An 18,939-nucleotide genomic window follows, 5' to 3' on the forward strand; every position below is an offset into this window, starting at 1 on the left:
TTAACAGTTAAAACGAGAGCTCGGCACTGCTGTCGGTACAAACAAGGTGCTGGCTGATAAAACAAGGTGAAGGTCAGGATTCGGCCCTGGGGCCTTGTGTTTGCCACCTGTGGAGCAGGTGGTCCTGTGTTGCTAGGAGGCCATAGGTTTCCACACCCCTCTGCAGGCACCTGTAGGATCAGGGACCCCCGCGACCCACACACCTGTAGTCCCCACAGTGCACATAGGTTACTTGGTAGGTAACCAGTGTGGTGCTTTCTCAGCTACGAAGTCATGAGAATGTGAATGTGCCCCTTTGCCTCAAGGCGACAGTGGAGAGGGGGTGAGTGTCTCCACAGAGCCTCCGGGGACCCTCCTGAGTGGTCTGAGGCAGAGGGGGGGATGCAGGAAGGAAGAGGGGTCCCATCCTGCAACCGTACGGGAGGTATGCCGCCCTATCAGAGTCGCTACACGGGCCTCGGTGTGTGTTGGAAAGGGACAAGATATTTGTATTTTAAGTAGTTTTGCCTGGGTCTCTTTGAATGTTGTGCTAGCTCATGGACTGACGATCCCAGGGGTGAAAAGACGCACCTTCTGTGTGACGGCAACCTCAGCTGAGAACGCCTGACTGTGGGGTCTGCAGACACGCGTTTCTCTCCTGTTGCGGTGTCATTTGTCATTGGTCACTGCTGCAATTCCAGAGGAGATGGTTGCTGGCTTGCAGTCTTCTTGCGAAGGGCCTTTGGTGATGCCGAGGGCAGGTGGTTCTAATCGGCGTGTGCCATGCGCTGGGCACCGCTCTTCTCGAAGTCCGTCTATTCTCCTGCTTTGGCGTCGCAACCACCCTGTGACACCGGAACTGCCATAGTCCCGTTCTGTAGGAGAAGACACTGCGGTGTGACAGTGGGATGGCTTTCCCACGGCCAGCGGGGCACCCAGGACTTGCACCAAGCACATCACACCAGCGGGAATGAAAGCAATTAGCTAATTGCAAAACCACACTCTTTGGTACTTGTGGCACCAGTTTGAACTCCTCTGAGACATATTATTAATCATCCGAGTTCGTGATCCACTTCTCCTTCCTCCAGAAACTGGTCCCAGTGGGGACAGCTGCTGGCCTGAGAGGCAGCATCGTGGCCGGGCTCTTCGTTCCTTTTCCCACGGACTCTGCTAGGCCCCCACCTCATACCTCACGGCCAGGCGGGCGGGAGCCCGAGTAGACAGTCACGGCTGCGGCACTCCTGGTGTGCAGCCTGCAAAACAGCTGGCACCGTGTGCCACGGGTGGCTCGGGCTGCCTGCCCTGGTGGCCTGGACCTGAGAAAGCAGCACCGGGGACCCCATGTTCCAAGTCAGTGAGTGAGGGGGCCCCACTGCCCCCGGACAGCCAGGACAGGACCGTGGGAAGTGCTGTCTCTCTCTCTCTAGCACTTCACCGTGGTGTTTGATATGGCCTTATTTAAACATTGTTAAACAGTTGTAGAAGGCCTAATGATAGCATAGAAAGTTTGGGGGAAAAAGAGCATTAAAAATTGGCCAGCAACTAAAATGCTATAGTTGGCCATGAACACTGTCCCTTGCCTCCCTCTTTTGAGAGGAGATCTTCTGGCTGGGATCCGGGACACCTGCTGACACCTGTCTCCTCCCCAGGAACGATGCAGGAAGGTCCTTGGAGGTGTACAGACCCGTCCCCTGTCACAGCCACCCACCAGGAGCCCAGGAGGGCCGGGCGTGGGGGGCGTGGGCCCATCGTCCTGCTCGCTGTGTCCAAAGGCCGGCGCCCTCTGCCAGGACTCCCCGTAAGCAGCAGGGGGGTGGGATTCATGGGTTGGAACTGTGTCCTGTTCAAAGGGGCAGATGCAGAGCCCTGATGACCCGGCCTCAGCCACGGAGAGGCACAGGGCACAGCCGTGATGAGGAAATCGGGGGAGGACTGAGAAGAGTGAAGCCCCCGCTGTGTGACATTAAACAGCACTGGCTCCGACTCCATCGACTCAGACACGTCTACCTGTCGGGCCACCTTTTCCCCACAGTGTGGAAAAGACAACCTCCCTGGGCTGCTGCTGTCTGGGTGACTTGGGACACCACATCCTCTGTGCCCGCAGGGCGCCTGGCCGTGCCCAGCCCAGCCAGCCACCACCCCGTGCGCATGCTCCCGGGCGGCCTCTGCAGGCAGGTATGTGCAGGCAGGTGCGTGAACATCCCGGTTCGAGTACCTCTTCCGTGTCGCCCAAACAGTCTGGATTTTCCTGCAAATCTGCGCACCCACAGAAAGAAGTGGTTCTTCAGGCTCCTTTAGGACGTGGTCTGTGTGTGTGTGCGTGTGCGCACACTTAGTGTGTGTGTGTGTGTGTGTGTGTGTGTACACCTGGCGGCCCTTCCGTTGCAGTCATTTATTTCTGCATCTGTCTGTCTGAGCCGGGAGCCCCTGAGGTGGGGCCGTACTGGTCCTCTGTCACTATGAGGCCAGCACCCAACGCAGGGGTGGGACTGGAGCTGCCCGTGAACACGTGTGGATGAATGGTGACAAGATAAACATGCCACCTAAACGGACTTGGGTCCAAATTCTGTTGTTCCATAAGCCAGCACATGCTTGGTTTGGGAGGGGGTGGAATCAACCTAAAGGTAACATTTATAATTGAACACCATGATTGGTTTTAGGAAGTCTCCCTATTTGTCCCCTTACAAGTACAAAAAACGACTCTTATGTGTGGAAATTGCTACATTGCCGTTGCTACCCTGTTTTCTGGTCTGTCTTAGAGTGGCCAACATCACATGAGAAAACGATTCCAAGTCTCATTCACAGCAAAGTGGTCGCAGTAATATCCCTGAGAGGGGAGAAACTGCAAAATGGAGGATGTTTAAGAATGAAAAGAAAACAATAGCCTTAAAAATCTATCTACTAAGAATCAGCGTCACGCTTTCAAAGCTGGGGAGAGGGACTCTGAAGACACATTTTCTCTAAAAGTGTTTTTCAACTTTCCCCCTTTTTCTTTCCTTTTCAGCTTGGGTGCCAACTAGAAGCCCCGCCCTCCCTCCTTGCCTGGAGAGGTGGGGGCCACTGGAGGGCCACAGGGAGAGCTGGGTTTGCTGTGGCCCTTCCCACCAGCCTCGGGGGCGGGGTGGGGCACTCACAGACCCCTCTGTTCCTGGGAGTGCTGGTGAACAGATGTGGGGGTGTGGTGCCTGCACCTGCATGGTGTGCTCTTCTCTGTCACCGGTCCCCCCAAAGGTAGTCAGCTCCAGGCAGGGTCATTGGCCAGGTGGTGCCCGAGTTAGAGCGTCAAACATTGTATATACTAATGCTTCCCAACCCAGTAGTAACACTTCATGCTCGTTTCCTGAAAGCCCTCGTGAACAAAACACTTTCACAGCCAGAGGCTTTTCTAAAAGAAAGGGTTTACTGAGCCCCACGATGGCCAGAAAGGGACCAGAGCAGGGGGCATGCAGTCTGAACCACCAGCAACAGGACCCGGAGGGGGGCACAAGCATGCCCCTTGTCCTGGAGTTGACCGGAGCTTTGATGGAAACGGTCTGGGGGAGAAAGGCATAACTTGCTTGGAAAGGATTTCCACTGGCTGTAGATAAAGCAGGTGGGAGAGCGGGGAGCAGGCAGTGCTGGGATAGGGGCTCGTGCAGAAGGAAGAAGTGTTTGCTCCTTTGGATCAGTGATCACAACAGTCTGGAAAGTTCTGTGACATGCAAGCAAGAGGTGGAGGCTGCGGGGACTGGTGGTGCCTGGCTATTTTACGTAACCACGGAAACAGCCACCTGGGAGTTAGCGCAGAACTCCAGCCCACACTCAGGGATGCGGGCAGGGTTTTGTTGGCTTTGCTCTGCCGCTGTGAACTGATTAACCTCCCTGGTCTCTTCCTTGCACCCTCTGGCCTGCTGTAATATAATTTAGAGCATCTCAGATTTTTTTTTTCTTGTCACACCAGAGGAAAAGGCAAGGAAAGTGATGGGGCAGAATCAGGGACAGTCTCTGGGTCCAGCTGCCCATTGGTTCATTGTGCCCACACTGAGAGCCTTCTTCAAAAGGAAACTAGAAACTTCCCAGGTCTGGCCACCAGGTGGGGTCTGGGGAGGACAGCCACACCTGGTCTCCGGAAAGTTCTGGATTGTTTTCCAGAGGGTGGAGGCCAGCTGCCTCCTGGACCTCTGCCCTTGGTGCCCTATCCCACCTTCTAGAGCCAGAGCTCCCTGTGGGGAAGAGCACGGGGGGGGGGGGAGTGGAGGGCTGATCGCTGCGCTGCCTGGCCATGCCTGGGGGGACGCACCCCACCCGAGTCACAGCCAGCCACAGGACGTGGGTGAGACCGCCGGCAGGCATCAGGGCCCCAAGGCAAGAGTCGGCCTGTGGCCGGGAACTGTGAGAACGCATCTGCAGCCCTGGCTTCCTGCAGGCCGGGGCGGGAGCTCCCGGGGGGGGGGGGGGGGTCCTGCGTGAGTTGGGGTGGGGTGCAGTCATGCCCTGGGGGCGGGGCGGCAGGGCTGAGGGTGCGGTTCAACCACTTCCGGGCTCGTTCTCACCCCCCAGAACAGGAGTCCTTGCCAAGCAGAGAAAAAAAGAACCACGAGAATGATTTTGGAAATGTTCTTATTGGACTAATACTTTTTTTCAAGAGAAATTTTACATTCAGGCACATGCAATCATAAGGAATGACACAGAGATCTCATAAATTTTGTCCCATTTTCCCTATTGTCACAAGCAGGATACTGACATTGATAAGGTCCACTGACCTACTCGGAGCACTTCAGTTCTACCTGTACTTGTGTGTGTGTGGGTGTGTGCGTCCAAGTGCGTTTGTGTGTCCGAGGGTGTGCGTATGTTTTAAGGAACACAAATGAACTATTTATTTATAAATGAGACAGGAAATAGCCACAATTCATACAAAATAAAGTAGGCAAAAGATATGGACAGACATCTTACCAAGGAGAAACCCGATGACCACTGAGCACACGACAAAAATGCTCAACGCCTCGATATGCAGTTAAAACCACCGCTGGTTTATTAAAGGGGTCACTTCAGAAGTTTGACTCTGCCAAGGATCAGCAAGGCTGTGGAAGAAATGGAGCTCTTGCACACTCCTGCTGGGTGTGCAAAAGGGAATAAAAGCTGTGAAAACTGTGATCACTTTAGATCACAGTTCGGTGATTTTCCACAAGTTAAAGGCCCACCTGTCTCATCATGATCCTGTGTGTGTGTGTGTCTGTGTGTGTATGTGTTTGAGTGTGCCTCTGTTTGTGTGAGTATGTGTGCATGTCTGAGTGTGTGCCTGTTTGTGTGTGTCTGTGTGGTTTTCGAGAAATTAGTCCCTGTCCTCCAGGCTGTCAAATTCACGAGCATCTATTCTCCATCCTATTCTCTCACTGTCTTTTCAATGTTGGCAAAGAAATGAAGGGGTGGCGAGGGAGCCTGGCTCCAGGCCCCGCCCACCTCTGAGCAGCGACAGGGCGCAGGTATTTCTAACCTCACCCCAGCCCCCAGAATCCTCCTGTAAGACCTGCATTGGGCACATTTTGAGGTTGTTAGGGGGAGAAAGCAGGACCCTTGCTGGGGGAGACGCTCTCTGTCATTTCGTTTTGAATAAACTCCCAGCAGCCTCTCTGACCATGAGAGGGGTGTAAACGTTTTCGGCTTTGTCCCCGACAGATGGGAAGTTTGCGCAGAAGCTGGAACACCAACCCAAGCTAACTCAGAGAGGTGGCCTGATCCACGGCCTCTGTGACCGGGGCCACACCTGCTGTCAGGGCTCTGTCCTCAGGAGGGGACTGCACAGCAGGGTCACAAAGGCCGGACAAGGGTGCAGCCGCTGAGAATGGACCTGGCCCAAGAATCACGACCCTTTGTACATCACCGCCCCACTGGCAGACACGCTGCCAGGTGCGCCTGAGTTCTGGGGCCCACTCTCAGCAACTTTATCTAGAAAAAGTAAGTGAAAAATGGGAAGACATGAATGAAAGAAAACAGAAATATAGTTTAGTGAGGATTTTCAGTGATCTTTTTTTTAGTTCAGAGCCTTTCTTCAGTCGATGGAAGTCGCTATGGGCCAGTCGTGACTGCTCACTAAGCCAGTGGGCACTCTGGCCTCTTCTTTCCCATGCCTCTGTCCCTGGACATGCAACCATAGAGCACAGGGACTGGTGACTGCCAGCCTACTTACGGGTCATTTACACACACCTGGAATTCTTGTCCTTTTCTCAGCAGGATTGCTCACCATCAGTCCAGGCCCGACAGAACATCCTCATGCCTGGAACAAAAAATGTACCACATACCTACGTATGGGGTAGACGTGGATTAAAACGGACCAAAGAGCCACCTCAAGGGCTCCATCAGGGTGGGGCAGCTGCAGGAGGGACACTCAGGACATGGGAGCAGGAGACTTTGGGCTGGACCAGCCAGCACTCAGGGTCCAGAGAGGTGAGGCACCGGGGCCCAGAGAGGCAAACTCCGAGAGGGCCAGCAGGAGGCGGCGAGGACCATGGTCAGTGTCCCAGGAGCCTGCTCAGCTTGGGGACTGACAGACAGATTAGGGAGGGGAGGTACAGTGCCCACGCTCACCCCAGGTTTCCCTGGGACCCACAGGAATGAGCAGGTGAGTCCCAGGCTCACCTGCTGGGAGGAGCAGGCCCTCTTTGTTCAGCCGGGTGGGTGCCCTGCTGAACTCTGGAGAGTTAAGTAACTGTAGGTTGGCAGAGTCAGGGGGTCGGCAGGGCTGGCTTGGAAGTGAGGAATTAGGTCTCCATTTCCCCCTCTCTCACGCCTAGTTTAAATCCCCAGGACCCACAGTTAGGACTGAACTATGGTTTTAGAGCCTTGAAGGACTGCTGGGCCCTGGCCCTGCCACACTGGGCTGAGCGAGAAGGGTGGGGAAGCTCGAGCTTGGTGAGTCCAGGAGGACCGTGGAGGGGCTTCGAGAGAGGTCCCTGTTTTGACCATTGCTGGACCGAGGGGTGTCCTGCTCCCTTCATGGTCAAGGCTGCGTCTCTCCAGCACGCTCCGAATGGGTCCCTGGGACTTGCTGGGTGGGGCGAGGGCTCACTGGGTGGCCTCAATCGTGGGGTTGCTGGAATCTAAGATAGCAGGAGGCTCACACCAACCCCACTCCTGTGTTTGACTTCAGGGAAGGTAGGAGGAAGTAGGGCAGAAGTGGCCTGGGAGGAGCCCCTCCAAGGTCAAATACCGCTCCTCCGTGGCTGACTCATAACTCACCCACTAGGGGAGACAGGGGAACGCTCCTCCTTCTTTCTCTTTGGCAACAGCAGAACCATTACATTTAATTTTTAAGAAAACAGTATTTTTCAATGACAAAGTGATTGCTCGCTGCAGAAGCCTTTCAGTGACTAGGAAACGGGGTCCAAGGAAAATGGGGGGCATCTTTTTACCGCTCAGTGCCACCCACTGGTGCGGCTTCTTTCTTCTCCTTTTTCTCCTGAGCTGTTTGCAAACTTCTATCCTGTTCTTTTTCACTTAACACTGGAGCGTGAGAATTCTCCAGGCTCTGACAAATGCCACAGGTCACAGCCACGGGTGGTGGCCGGACACCTTGTCGGGCAGCATCACACTGACATTTGTTACGGACGTTCTGCTGTCGGTGATTTGGTTCTGTCTGCCAGGCTTTACGGTCGGTGAGATTTTTGATGCCGTCTTCGTGCAAAATGATTTTTCTGTGTTTAGAAAAGTCCTTTAGGGCAGAGTTAGTGGGTCAGAGCGTGTGCCCTTTCTCAGGCCCCTGATGCAAAGTGCTGTGCTGACCTAAGGTGAGCCATTTCACTACTGACCTGGCACATACTGCCATGGTTAATGGACACTTTTTGCCCAAATTTCGAGGGAAAAGTAAGGATGTGTGTTATACATGGTAGTACTAATTCTGTATCTATATAAATGTTTTTAATTCTTTTATTTATGCTTATGCATTACTAGTGTAACTTTAGAAAAAAATAAGAATATCCATATGCAAAAGGTTACCTTAGAATATGATAATTGGTTTTATTTCTAAAAATAAATAAGTAAATAATTGAATTAAAAATTAAAAGAGCCGACTGGTATAGCTCAGTGCACTGAGTGAGGGCCTGTGAACCAAGGTGTCACTGGTTTGATTCCCAGTCAGGGCACATGCCTGGGTTGCAGGCCAGGTCCCCAGCAGGGGGGCACATGAAAGGCAACCACACATTGATGTTTCTCTCCCTCTCTTTCTCCCTTCCTTCCCCTCTCTCTGAATATAAGTAAATAGAAATCTTTAAAGATTTTATATTCAAAGTTTAAAATACTTTACATAGTTAAATTTGCTACCTACGTGTGTTATATACATTTAAATGATCTGTTATTGTTACAAGGCTTAGAAATACCTAAATCTTCTAGAAATTAGCCAAGTATTTATTGCTATTTTCTTTAACTTATGTAAAACAGCTGCTCCAGCAACTGCTTAGGTTGTTGGCCCAGAAGCCAAGGTTGGTGCTCGTAGCTCCTTCCCATTTTATCACCTGCTCTCACTTCATCTGGGTATGGTCACTGGCCTGCGGCGGTGATGGTGACCCAAGTGTTGACTTCTGTGGGGTCTGAGCCCAGGTGTGTATTTATTGGGCGCCTCGGTTTTCCATTGGCCAGGACCACTGGGTGAGAGGGCACCCACAGGAGCCTCAGTGACTCCCTGGGCTACAAGCTTTGTCTTCCTCATCCCCGTTCTATGGCAGTAACACAGGTTTCCCCTGGCACCGAGGACCAACCTCTCTAGCTGACAGTCCCCCTGACTGTTGGTTCACTGGCACATAGAAGTCAAAAGGGCAAGTCTCCCCTGCTGGGTCAATAGGCCTGGGTCTCTCTTGAACAACAGCATTCTAACAGGTAAGAAAGACCACAGTCATGGGGAAGGGAAGCAGAACTTCTCCCAGCAGTTACTCCGTTCACTTATGAGGAAGACCACTCCTACTCCTGCTGTTTGCTTCCTGGGCACACACACACAGGTTGAGAAGGAGCCCTGTATCACTCTGGTTTCAGGCTTATGCCGAATTAGGATGCACCCACTGGCTACTGAGCAGACGAGTCCACCCTTCCATCCATCTATCTGCTCCTGGGTGATGGGCTTGTGGGAAGGACAGAGAATTGCTTGGCCGTTGTGTTTCCTTGCACTAGAATGTACTGTGATGCATCCTGTGCACTTTTTCTCTTTTACAGGTAATAAATGCTTATGAATAGTTATATTTTCCTTCCTTCCTTCCTTCCTTCCTTCCTTCCTTCCTTCCTTCCTTCCTTCCTTCCTTCCATCTTTCTCTTTATTCCTATTTTCTCTGTTATTATTCTATTTATTTTCTTTTTTAAAAAGCTGTGCAAACAATGCTGCAAAGATGATCTCCATCTGTGAGAAATGAGCAGGGTGGTTCTGCTCATCGTGAGCATCGCCCGGGTCTGGTGGCCCCACTGTCCCTGGCAAACAGTTCCCACCCCCACAGAGCACTCTCTGGGCCCTGGTCCTTCCCTGGGTCCTGCATGTCAGGTGGCCCCAGCTTGGGACTGGCAGCCTGGAGCGCAGGGGCCACCGGCTGGGCCAGCAGTGAGGAAGAATGTGGTGGCATGTGTCGACCGGGAGCAGCTGAAGCTCACCTAAAAGTAATACCTCTCCCAGATGAGATTCACTTGCCTCAGAGCCTAGCCTCTCACTGAAGAAACAGATTCCTTATTCATTCATTCTCCTGTGGCTACGTATTGAGTCGGGCCCCATCGGAGGTGCTGAGGCCCCCGCAACGCAAAGAGCAGACGAAGCGCCCTTGGCAGGCCCTTCCACCCTGTGGCGGGAGGGACAGCCAATGATAAACATGCTCATGCACGTGAGCGAATGCTTCTGCACATCCACAGATAAAAAGAACCATGAAAGAGGAAGAGCCAAGCTGGGCAGAGGCCCAGGGCACCTGGGGTGAGGTGGCCTTTGTGACGCTCTGTCCTGGGGGTCTCCCTGGGAGGATGTGCCCGACCCCACAGACGCAGGGAGAGGGATCCCGTTAGAGGGGAGAGCACCCCCGCTTTATCAGTTGCCATGTCTGCTCTTGTGTACACAGCCTCATTTTTTAAAGGAGAAAGGAAAGAAATGAATTTAGATAAGTAAAGTGCTCACTCGTCCTGTGAATGAGATGCCAGTGCCAGCTGGCCCGTGAGCCCCCCCTGCAGGCGCTTTTCCTCGGTGCAGGACATTGAGGACTCTGCTCTCATATGAATTTGCCAGGGAAACGTCTGACAAGGCAACACCAAGGGGAAAAAGGCGAAGTTTCAAGTTCAAGTCCTAGGCAGAGGAAGTGGGGAGGGGGCCAGGCCTGTCACTCTCCTGCTCGCCTTGTCCAGGCCCCGTTCCCCCTGCCTCCGCCCCAGCCTTGGAGACCCAAACTAGTTCAAAGTGGCGGCGTACCCACAGGGGAAGGACCAGGCCAGGCAGGCGGGCCACGTCTCCTCCTCCTCCTCCCCCTGAACTGTGTGGCAGGGACCCCGTGAGCCACTGTTGACACAACTGTGCCTTTCATGGGCCATCACTGTGAATCACTTCCCAGTGGGTGTGATGTTGACATTAGCCGATACGGTTGGGACCCGGACCCAGTCACGACCCAGGAGACTCCCACGGACAAGAGCGCGATGTGCTGACTCTCACATCCCTCACCGATGACGGCGTGACACGGGTCTCCTCTATCAGCAATCTCGTGCGTACGGCTTGCCCATGTTTGGGAAACACCTTTTAATCAGTGGAGATTACTTGGCGTTAAAGGCATGAGACCCTCCTTAGGCAAATGGAATGCTCTTTTGGCAAACAGAGACTGGACTTAAAATCAAGGGCTCTGTCTGGTTCTCACCCCTGACTTGTAGTCCCTGGGGAGCAGAGGAGAAGGCGGCCGCCACCATGGAGCCCAAGGTGATCTGTGTCCTGCTCGTGGTCTTCCTGCTGGCCCTCAGCACCCAGGCTCAGGGCGAGACCGGTAAGACAGCACCCTTCCTGCTTCTGGGTGGCCACAGAGAGCTAGCTTGATGGGGTCTTCATTTCACAGTGCGAATCTGTGAGCCAAGTGCTGCTCCAGGCCCTTGAGAGGCTGTAGAAGGCAAGGGCAGGCCGTGATAGCATCAGGGGACGAGGTCAGCAAGCCCTCTGAGAACTGCTGGGACAAGGCCGATTCCTAGGTCGGTGCCGTCTCCCAGCGCCAACACGGGACTACAAGGCTCTCCTTGAACATTGCACTTCAAAGAGCAAGCTCCGATGTAGGGCATAAGAATAGCACTTCTAAATGTCCCAGCCAAACTCCACCCCAGGGGGCGGGCCCACTGCAAGTGGCCACAGGTGTCCAAGTGCCTGCTCCACGGGTGGGCATCCCGAGAACCCCTCTGGCAGGTTCGCGGGCTCTCCTGGGTCCCATGTTCGGCGGAGCCCCACCCCCCTGTCCCATTGGTGCATGATCAATATTCATCTACGGGTGTCACCCAGTGAGAGAGGGCACTATTGCTTTCTTTGAACTTGTTGTATTTCGATGCCTTTCTCTCCAGAGTGTGATCAGTTATCTGCCTTAGAGGGTTGCCAAGAAAGTTCGGTGTGATAATGTCCGTGAAAAGTGCTTTGCAAGCTCCAAAGTGCTGAATAAACATTACTTCTTATTGATAGAATGCTTTGCTGGATGGCCCCTCAAAGGGGGGGCCACAAAGGAATAAACTGGGCATCCTGGCCCCTCAGTCTAGGCAGGGTGTCCCACATCCGCCCATCTTCGCAGGGACTGTCTTTCCCAGGGTCTGATGCCCCAGGTCAAGCCCAGCTGTGGCCACCTCTGCCCTGACTCTCGGTCCACCTGTCTGTCTGACCCTCCTCTCGCTCCTGTTCCAGATCCGTTCTGCCCCTTTGCTACCGATGCTCCCGAGGCCTCGCTCCTCCGCCTCCTCGTCTTCTCACTCATGGCGCACAGCCGGGAGCATCTCCGAGCCCATGTGATAGGAAGGGACCTCTCACCCTCCTCGGCCCCCCACTGCAAGACAGAAAGAGGGAAGCGGTTCCAGATGCCCCTCCCATTCCCCCGCCTTAGCCTGCCTGGTCTGCCTTCTCAGAGCCCTAGACCCTGACCCCCACTGCAGCCCCCGGCCTGCAGATCTCGCATCCAGACCGCGTGAGAGCTCTTAGCTGGCCTGTCTCACCCTGCGTGTTCTTGGCTTTGGGTCACTTCATCGCTCCCCCCCCCCCCCGGGGAAAGCTATTGCTCTTCGGCTGAAACAGTCTACCCTAGTCCTCAGCTTGGCTCCTCCCAGACCACTCCCACCCCAACCCTCGTGTTGTACCTGCGAATCAGCTCACACCTCCTCCAAACCACTTGCTTTCTCCCTTCACCGCCATTGAACACATAGCTCCTCTTGCTTGGAACACCCACTGCCTCATCCTCACGTGGTCAGCCCCCTCCTACAGGAAGTGCTCCCTGCTTTGCTCAGGCTTGTTGCCCATTGTCCCTTCTGTGCTTGCCCTGGACACACTGGGATGGTTTCACTGTGCTGTTTTGTACGCATACTTGGCTTTCTCCTCTACTTGACTTCCGGTTTCTTAAGAAGTCTGTCTCTATTTTTGATTTCTGGGTCCTCACCACCTGCCAGAGAGCCTGGCATGAGCTGGATTTCTGAGGGACCTGCGCTGTCTGATTTTGTCGGGCTAGCTCGTGTTTCTAGCACACACGCGCGGTGCCAACAGATATATGTTGACTGAGCAAGGAAGTCCAATAGCTGTTGAAACTAACGAGTGCTTGAATACATTGTCCAGGCAGGTGCAAGGTTTAAAAATCCCAGGCACCTTGTGTTTTCCCTGTGGTTACGTGATTTCATGTCAGGAAATGAGGACGGGGTGTCCCTCTTGGACCCTGAGTCAGGATCAGCCTATGACTGACCTTTGCCTCTTGCCTCGTGTACTTTTAGAGACATGTACAGTGGCCCCGAAACACAGAACAAATTGTGGTTTTCCTGGTATCACGCCTTCCCAGTGTGCAAAAAGGAGCTGCTGTTTTGACGACGCCATCCGGGGTTACCCGTGGTGCTTCTATCCTTTGAAGGTGGACAACGTTCAGGAAGGTACGTCCACGACACACTGCGGGGGCTGATGATGGCGTAGCACTAGTGAGGAAAGCCTCCTGGGACCACAGGCCCCTGGTGGGCATGGCCAGCTGCGTTTTTACCCAGAGCAGCGGGCTTGAGGTGCAGATGGAGAAGTGGTCCCGACTGCCTCGGGCTGAATTCAGGTCTGGGGGTGACAGGCAGGGCTGAAAGACTGTTTGGGGAGGAACCCTGGCTTTTTTTCGGCTCTTCTTCACATCTCTAACCAAACTTTGTGAAGAATCATCCTTGAAATGCTTCCCTTGGGGTGGGAGTGAAAGGAAAGAAAAAATAGGAAGACAGTCCATGTTTTCTAAGGAAGCTCCCCATTGAAACTTTCAAGCCAAAGCTTCTGGAATTATTTAAAAGTGAAGGAAGATCCTTATTCTAACATGTCTCTTCTCCTTGTCACCTTCCCCTTTTAGAGGAATGTGAGTTTTAGCCACTCTCCCGGTGGGACCCACGTCAACACCTACTTAGGATGCCACCCCCACCCGGCGACTGCAAGTTGGCCCCACTGCCCACAATCCCAGGCCCGCTGCCATTGGCCCCTCACTCCCTGCGAGGATGGACCACTCCAAGTTTTTGTGTTCAGCGTTAGCCTAACAGTGAAAACAGATGAATGCTAGTTTGCGCTTTTAGTTCTTTCAGAAAATACACACAATTTTCCTTTCTCTCAAAGAGCAGTGCCTGATTTCCCGAGGTTTCTTGTCACATTTGTGCACTGATTTACGCCATCTCAGGCGGGGTGCGGGGCATAGGTGGGAGGACAAAGGGGCAGTGGGGTTGCAGCGGTGGACTCAGCAGCTGCCGGCAGCCGGGCTCCCTGCACAAGGCCATTCATTGCAAAGCCTGAGAAGCAACTCCATCCACGCCGCACCCCCGTCTAGTAGGAAACAGACCCCAAACTCTATTAACACTCCTGCACGATTCACTGTGGATGGCCCACTGCTGTGCAAGAAAATTGCCTCCGGTTCCTTCCCTCCCCAAGGCGGCAACGGGCTCAGGAGATAACACCTACTGCAGAGTCTGGCAGTGTGAATAAAACACTGCAGAGTGTGATGTGAGGTGACATCTTAAAGAATCCCCCCACCACCCCCAAAGAGAGGGATATGAAGGGCACACGACCCTTATTGCTGACACAGACAACATGGAGGGACGGGGGCCTCGTGGTCCTGCCGAGTACACCCGGGCATTGAATGGTCAACACAGCCCACCCAGGAGAGAGGTCCCGGCAGTCCCGGCAGCCTCAGGTGGCCCGGCCCCCACAGGGCTGTGGGGAGAGTGAAGAGAGGCCACAATTCTGGGCTGTCCCTCTGCCCCTGGAGCTCAGCAAAACAAGTCCATCGCTCCCCAGATGCCTTCCTCCTCTCAGTGTCCTTGCTCCAGGCACAAACTGGACAACCGTCCGTGGGGTCCCAGGAGCAGCGGAGCACTCCTGGCCTCCACGGCCACCGGTTCCCACGGAGAAGGAGGGGCACTGAGCTCTGTGTGAACAGTGTGTTCCAAACCAGCTGGTCCGGTCAGTCCCTCCCCGGACTGGGACCAGCACGCACAGAGGGAGGCCACAGGGCCGGGAGACCTGGGCACAGGCAGGGATGGCAGGACGGCAACCTCAGCACATGCACCCAGCAGCATCCACGTGAGTGCAGTCGTGTTCTGTGTGCTGTGGAACCACCGTGGCTTTTCCACACTGGAGAACCCGCAGAGAGGTTTTCCCTTCTCTTCCGTGTCCCTACCATGTGACCTCCCTCACAGCCTCTGCCGCTCCCTGTAGAGGTAAAAAGACACTGACTGTCAGTCCAGCCCCCTGTGGGGGGGCAGTGCCCTCTAGTGGCAGCCTCTGGAGGTGGCAGCCCTGGGAATAAACCTCTGTCCAGGCCCACACGCCTACTGATCCTCTCCCTGGGGAGGGGCTCAGGGTCCCCTGGGGCTGCCAGGTGAGGGAGTCCTTGGGTCCATGGGTGTCCCTTGGATTCTGTCTGTGGAGTGAGGCTCAAGCTTTCACAGGAGTCCAGCTAGTCCTGTTCCCTGCGCCTTCCCCTGCACGCCCCCCAGTGCCAGAGACGTCACTTTTCCCTGTGACCTCTTGTGGCAGACTGTTTCCCAGTTCTGGCCATCTCATCTCTCCTTCCCTTACTTCTTACCTGACTTCTACTCCATAAAGAAACAGGGGAAGTGCCTACTTTCTCCATCTCTCTTCCAGCGAGAGGTGGCCCTGTGATTCCAGCCCACGAGGCAGGAGAGGGCGTCGACTAGGGGGCTCCTGAAGAAGACTTTTCCTCCTTGGTAAAAGGAGGGCTCCCTCTGACCACCTGGTCATACCTGCAGCCTGCCTCTGGATGTTGTGTGGTATGAAGCTGTGATGTGGTGCTTCGGGCAGCCATTCTGTGATAATGAGGGAAAGCCGGAGAACTAGAACCTTGACATCCCTGGGCTGCTGATTTGACCCATCACCACCCACCTCCAGACTGTGTGCTGAGTAAACCCAAGTGTTCGTATGGGTTAAAGCACTCCCCCTGGGTTTCCCTGACAACACACGACCAAGGTCTGTATCTTCCCTGCACCACAGAACAATCACCCTATGGCCAGCCATCATAGACAGGGCAAACTCTTGCCCAAGGTAGAAGTCCTTAGAATGAGTCTTCTGGGCTGGGCCCTTGATCTGTTAGAGGAATTTAGGCAGCCGTTCTCCATACCATGCCCTGGTGGCCCCCCACTTCTCACTAAGCCATTCGACCACCTTAGCCCTCAGCGGGAACCTCTGTCTTGGCATCAGGAGAGAGTGGGCAGGGGGAGCTGTGTGTGAGAGAATCTGAAAGCCTCACTTTAGGTTTCCAAAACCAAAGCCATCACAAATGACACTGGGTGCTCACCTCTGCCCCCATTTTGTAACAGAGGACCAGGTGCTGACAGGTGGGGGATGACCCGCTGAGTGAGCAGCCCCACAGATCGGACGGCTCAGCAGACTGGAGTCGGAGAGGCCCCAGGGTCAAGGTCCAGTAACAATGGACCTTGTTAACAATGTCAAAGATGCAATCGAGAAAGCGGAGAGAGGGTTCTGGGACATGGGCTCTACCCCCCACCCCAAAGCCCAGGGACGGTGATCATCTGGGGGTGTCTGGTACCACAACCCCACCCAGGCCCCTCCACAGCATTGTGCTGGTGGGCAAGGAAGTTGAGGGGAAGTGGGGGGCAGAACGGGTGTCTTAAAGAAGCAATGGCTGACTTCCCTGGGTCCCCACAAAGTCCTTGCAGCATTCGGAAGTGTGGTGGGGAAAAGACAAGTGTGGTGGTCATGCATCTCGGTAACTTACAGCCCAACTTGGGGAATGCACACACACATGTGCACACTCACACACGTGCACACACAGCCCCTGAAGAACCTGAGCCCCTCTCCGTGCCCCAGCCTTGGAACACAGGAGGACACCTGTGGGACAGGTCACCTGGGGACCAGTGCTCTTTTGCACCTAAACCACTGGGTTTTGCAGGGGGTGGGGCATGAAAACCACCCTTACAACTTTCGAACGTGAATACGTGGCTTGGGGGTGAAAAGTTTTATATACTTTCTAGTTTTGTTTTCTGGAAACAGGCTTTTTACTTCAGCACAAGGCAGTGGAGTGATGTGTAAGCTTAAAGGTCTCTTGGTTTTAGCAGACATGAAGCTAAAATGCTAATCTGCCCTGTTCAGTGCCGGACACCAGCAAAGCTTCCCCCAGCATCCCACACGCTGCCCTTTGCCCACCGGCCTGGAAACTGCCAAACCGGGGGACTTTCTAGAGCTTCCTGCATCCTTGAAGAGCTTCGAGCAAAAGTTCGGGCAGTCTCTCATAGGAGAGGCTTCTGTTCACGGGCAAAGTGGGGGATTTTCTGGTAGATAAATGGTGTGGGGAGAGTCGCAGCAGCTTAAGGCCTGGAAGGGGCTCGGAGGGCACGATGGAGGAGCCGAGAGGGAATGCAGCTGGCCACGCGGCCTGGGAGGCAGGGAGCAGAACAGGCAGACGTGCGGAGAGGGGCCCAGGGAAGGTGGGAGTGTGTCCTGGCCCCTGAGGCCGGCAGTGCTGCTGCCCTGGGGTTCCACTGACACCCCACACCCACATCATAACCCCCACTTTTTTTCAGCTTGAGCTGGTGGATTAGTCAGCTTGGGTGACCATCATCCGCACTGTGTGGCTGAGACAATGACAGTCCTTCTCTTTCAGATCTGGGGGCTGGAAGCCCAAGATCAAAGGGTCACCAGGGCCGGCTTCCCACAAGGCCTCTCCCTGGTTGGTGGATGGCCGTCTTCTCCCTGTGTCTTCACATGGTCTCCCTCTGTGCACTTCTGTCCCAATCTCTCACAAGGACACCAGTCCTGTTGGACTGAGACCCACCCTAAAGGCCTCATTTGCACTTAATCACCTTTCTAAAGACCTCATCTCTACTGAAGGTCACATTCTGAAATAGTGAGGGTGACGGTCTCAGACTTTGTATTTGAGGGAGACACAATTTAGCCCCAAGTAGCGTGTACCTGTTACTTGCGGACAGAGAGGTTGAGTCCAAGCCAGTCACCAGTGTGCAGGTGTTGGATGGTTTGCTGTTATCTGAGACCAGTCAATCCCGCTACCATGGCGAGAGGACAAATGGGATACATGAACTTGAGAATGTGTCAGGTACAGATGGCGGGAAACTAGCTGCTGAGATGTAGGTGACAGTGACCTATAGGGCACAGTACCTCATCAAAAGGATGAAATAAGCAAAAGCGTTACTACAGGTGGGAGAGGGTGGGGAGGCCACCCTTCAGAAGCAGACGGTGCACGTCTACGCTGATGGCTCTGTCGCCCGTCATCTCCAGACTAGGCATTCACCAGTGATCCCTGTCACGGCCCCATTTGGGCCCCGGGTGTCAGCCCCAAAATGCAGACCAGCAGCAGACTGACTACCTCTGTGGGTCACCATGGGTTACAGCTGGTCTAGCAGTGCCAGCTCTGAGTCTCCCCAATAAAACCTGAGCGTGGAGGACTTCTGGCCAAGATGGAGGTGTAGGTAGACACACTGTGCCTCCTCCCACAACCAAAACAAGGACAACAATTTAGAAACAAAAAAATAACCAGTACCAACAGAAAATTGAACTGTATGGAAGTTTAACAACCAAGTAGACATATTTATCCAGACTGGCAGCCGGGGCGGAGTCGGGTGGTGGAGCAGAGAGGGGTTGCGGCAAAGTGGTGGCTGGTGGACCCGGGCGCACAAGATGGCAGTGGGCAGACGCAGTGAGGCAGCGGGTTGTGGAAGGGGGCACGGCACACAAGGCAGCCAGAGGACCAGGTGGTCCCAACATTTGTGCACAGATAAACCAGGTGAAACTGGGGAGCGAGACCACACAACCCAGGGCCCCAGCTCAGGGAAATAAAGCTTCAAAACATGATTGAAAACACCTGTGGGGGTTGAGGTGGCAGGAGAGACTCCCAGACTCACAGGAGAGTTGGAGAGACCCACAGGGTCCTAGAATGTACACAAACTGCCCACTCACCCGGGAATCAGCACCAGAAGGGTCCAGTTTGTTTGTGGGAAGTGGCAGAGGAGACTGAAATCCAGCAGAGAGCGGAGCAAGCACCACTGTTCCCTCTCAGACCCCTATATAGTGTCACAACCCAGCAACTGGATTGCCCCACTCTGGTGAACACCTAAGGCTCTGCCCCTCACTATATAACAGGCATGCTGAGGCCAAAAAAATAAAAAATAAAAAAGGCCCAAATGAAAGAACAGATCAAAGCTCCAGAAAAAATACAACTAAGCAACAAAGAGATAGCCAACCTATCAGATACATAGTTCAAAACACTGGTAATCAGGATTCTCACATAATTGGTTGAATATGGTCTCAAATAGGAT

General features: G+C 54.1%; 1 protein-coding gene across 1 annotated transcript; it reads left to right on the forward strand.

Annotated features, from left to right (window-relative positions):
- The first annotated feature begins 10,738 nt into the window (after positions 1 to 10,738).
- TFF1 (trefoil factor 1) lies at positions 10,739 to 13,751 on the forward strand. Its single transcript, XM_037144632.2, has 3 exons — positions 10,739 to 10,937; positions 12,895 to 13,047; positions 13,494 to 13,751. The coding sequence occupies exons 1-3, from the start codon at positions 10,757 to 10,759 to the stop codon at positions 13,508 to 13,510; spliced, it is 351 nt and encodes a 116-aa protein (XP_037000527.2). The 5' UTR covers positions 10,739 to 10,756; the 3' UTR covers positions 13,511 to 13,751.
- Positions 13,752 to 18,939: the final 5,188 nt, after the last annotated feature.

Source organism: Artibeus jamaicensis, unplaced genomic scaffold (genome assembly GCF_021234435.1).
Source record: "Artibeus jamaicensis isolate MK-2021 breed Jamaican fruit bat unplaced genomic scaffold, CSHL_Jam_final scaffold_474, whole genome shotgun sequence".
In the NCBI taxonomy this organism is placed as follows: Eukaryota; Metazoa; Chordata; class Mammalia; order Chiroptera; family Phyllostomidae; genus Artibeus; species Artibeus jamaicensis.

Coding starts and splice junctions, on each gene's coding strand:
- TFF1 (XM_037144632.2), top strand. CDS start 10,757: ATGCTCTTTTGGCAAACAGAGACTGGACTTAAAATCAAGGGCTCTGTC. Junction 10,938..12,894: donor CCAGGCTCAGGGCGAGACCG/GTAAGACAGCAC, acceptor GTGTACTTTTAG/AGACATGTACAGTGGCCCCG.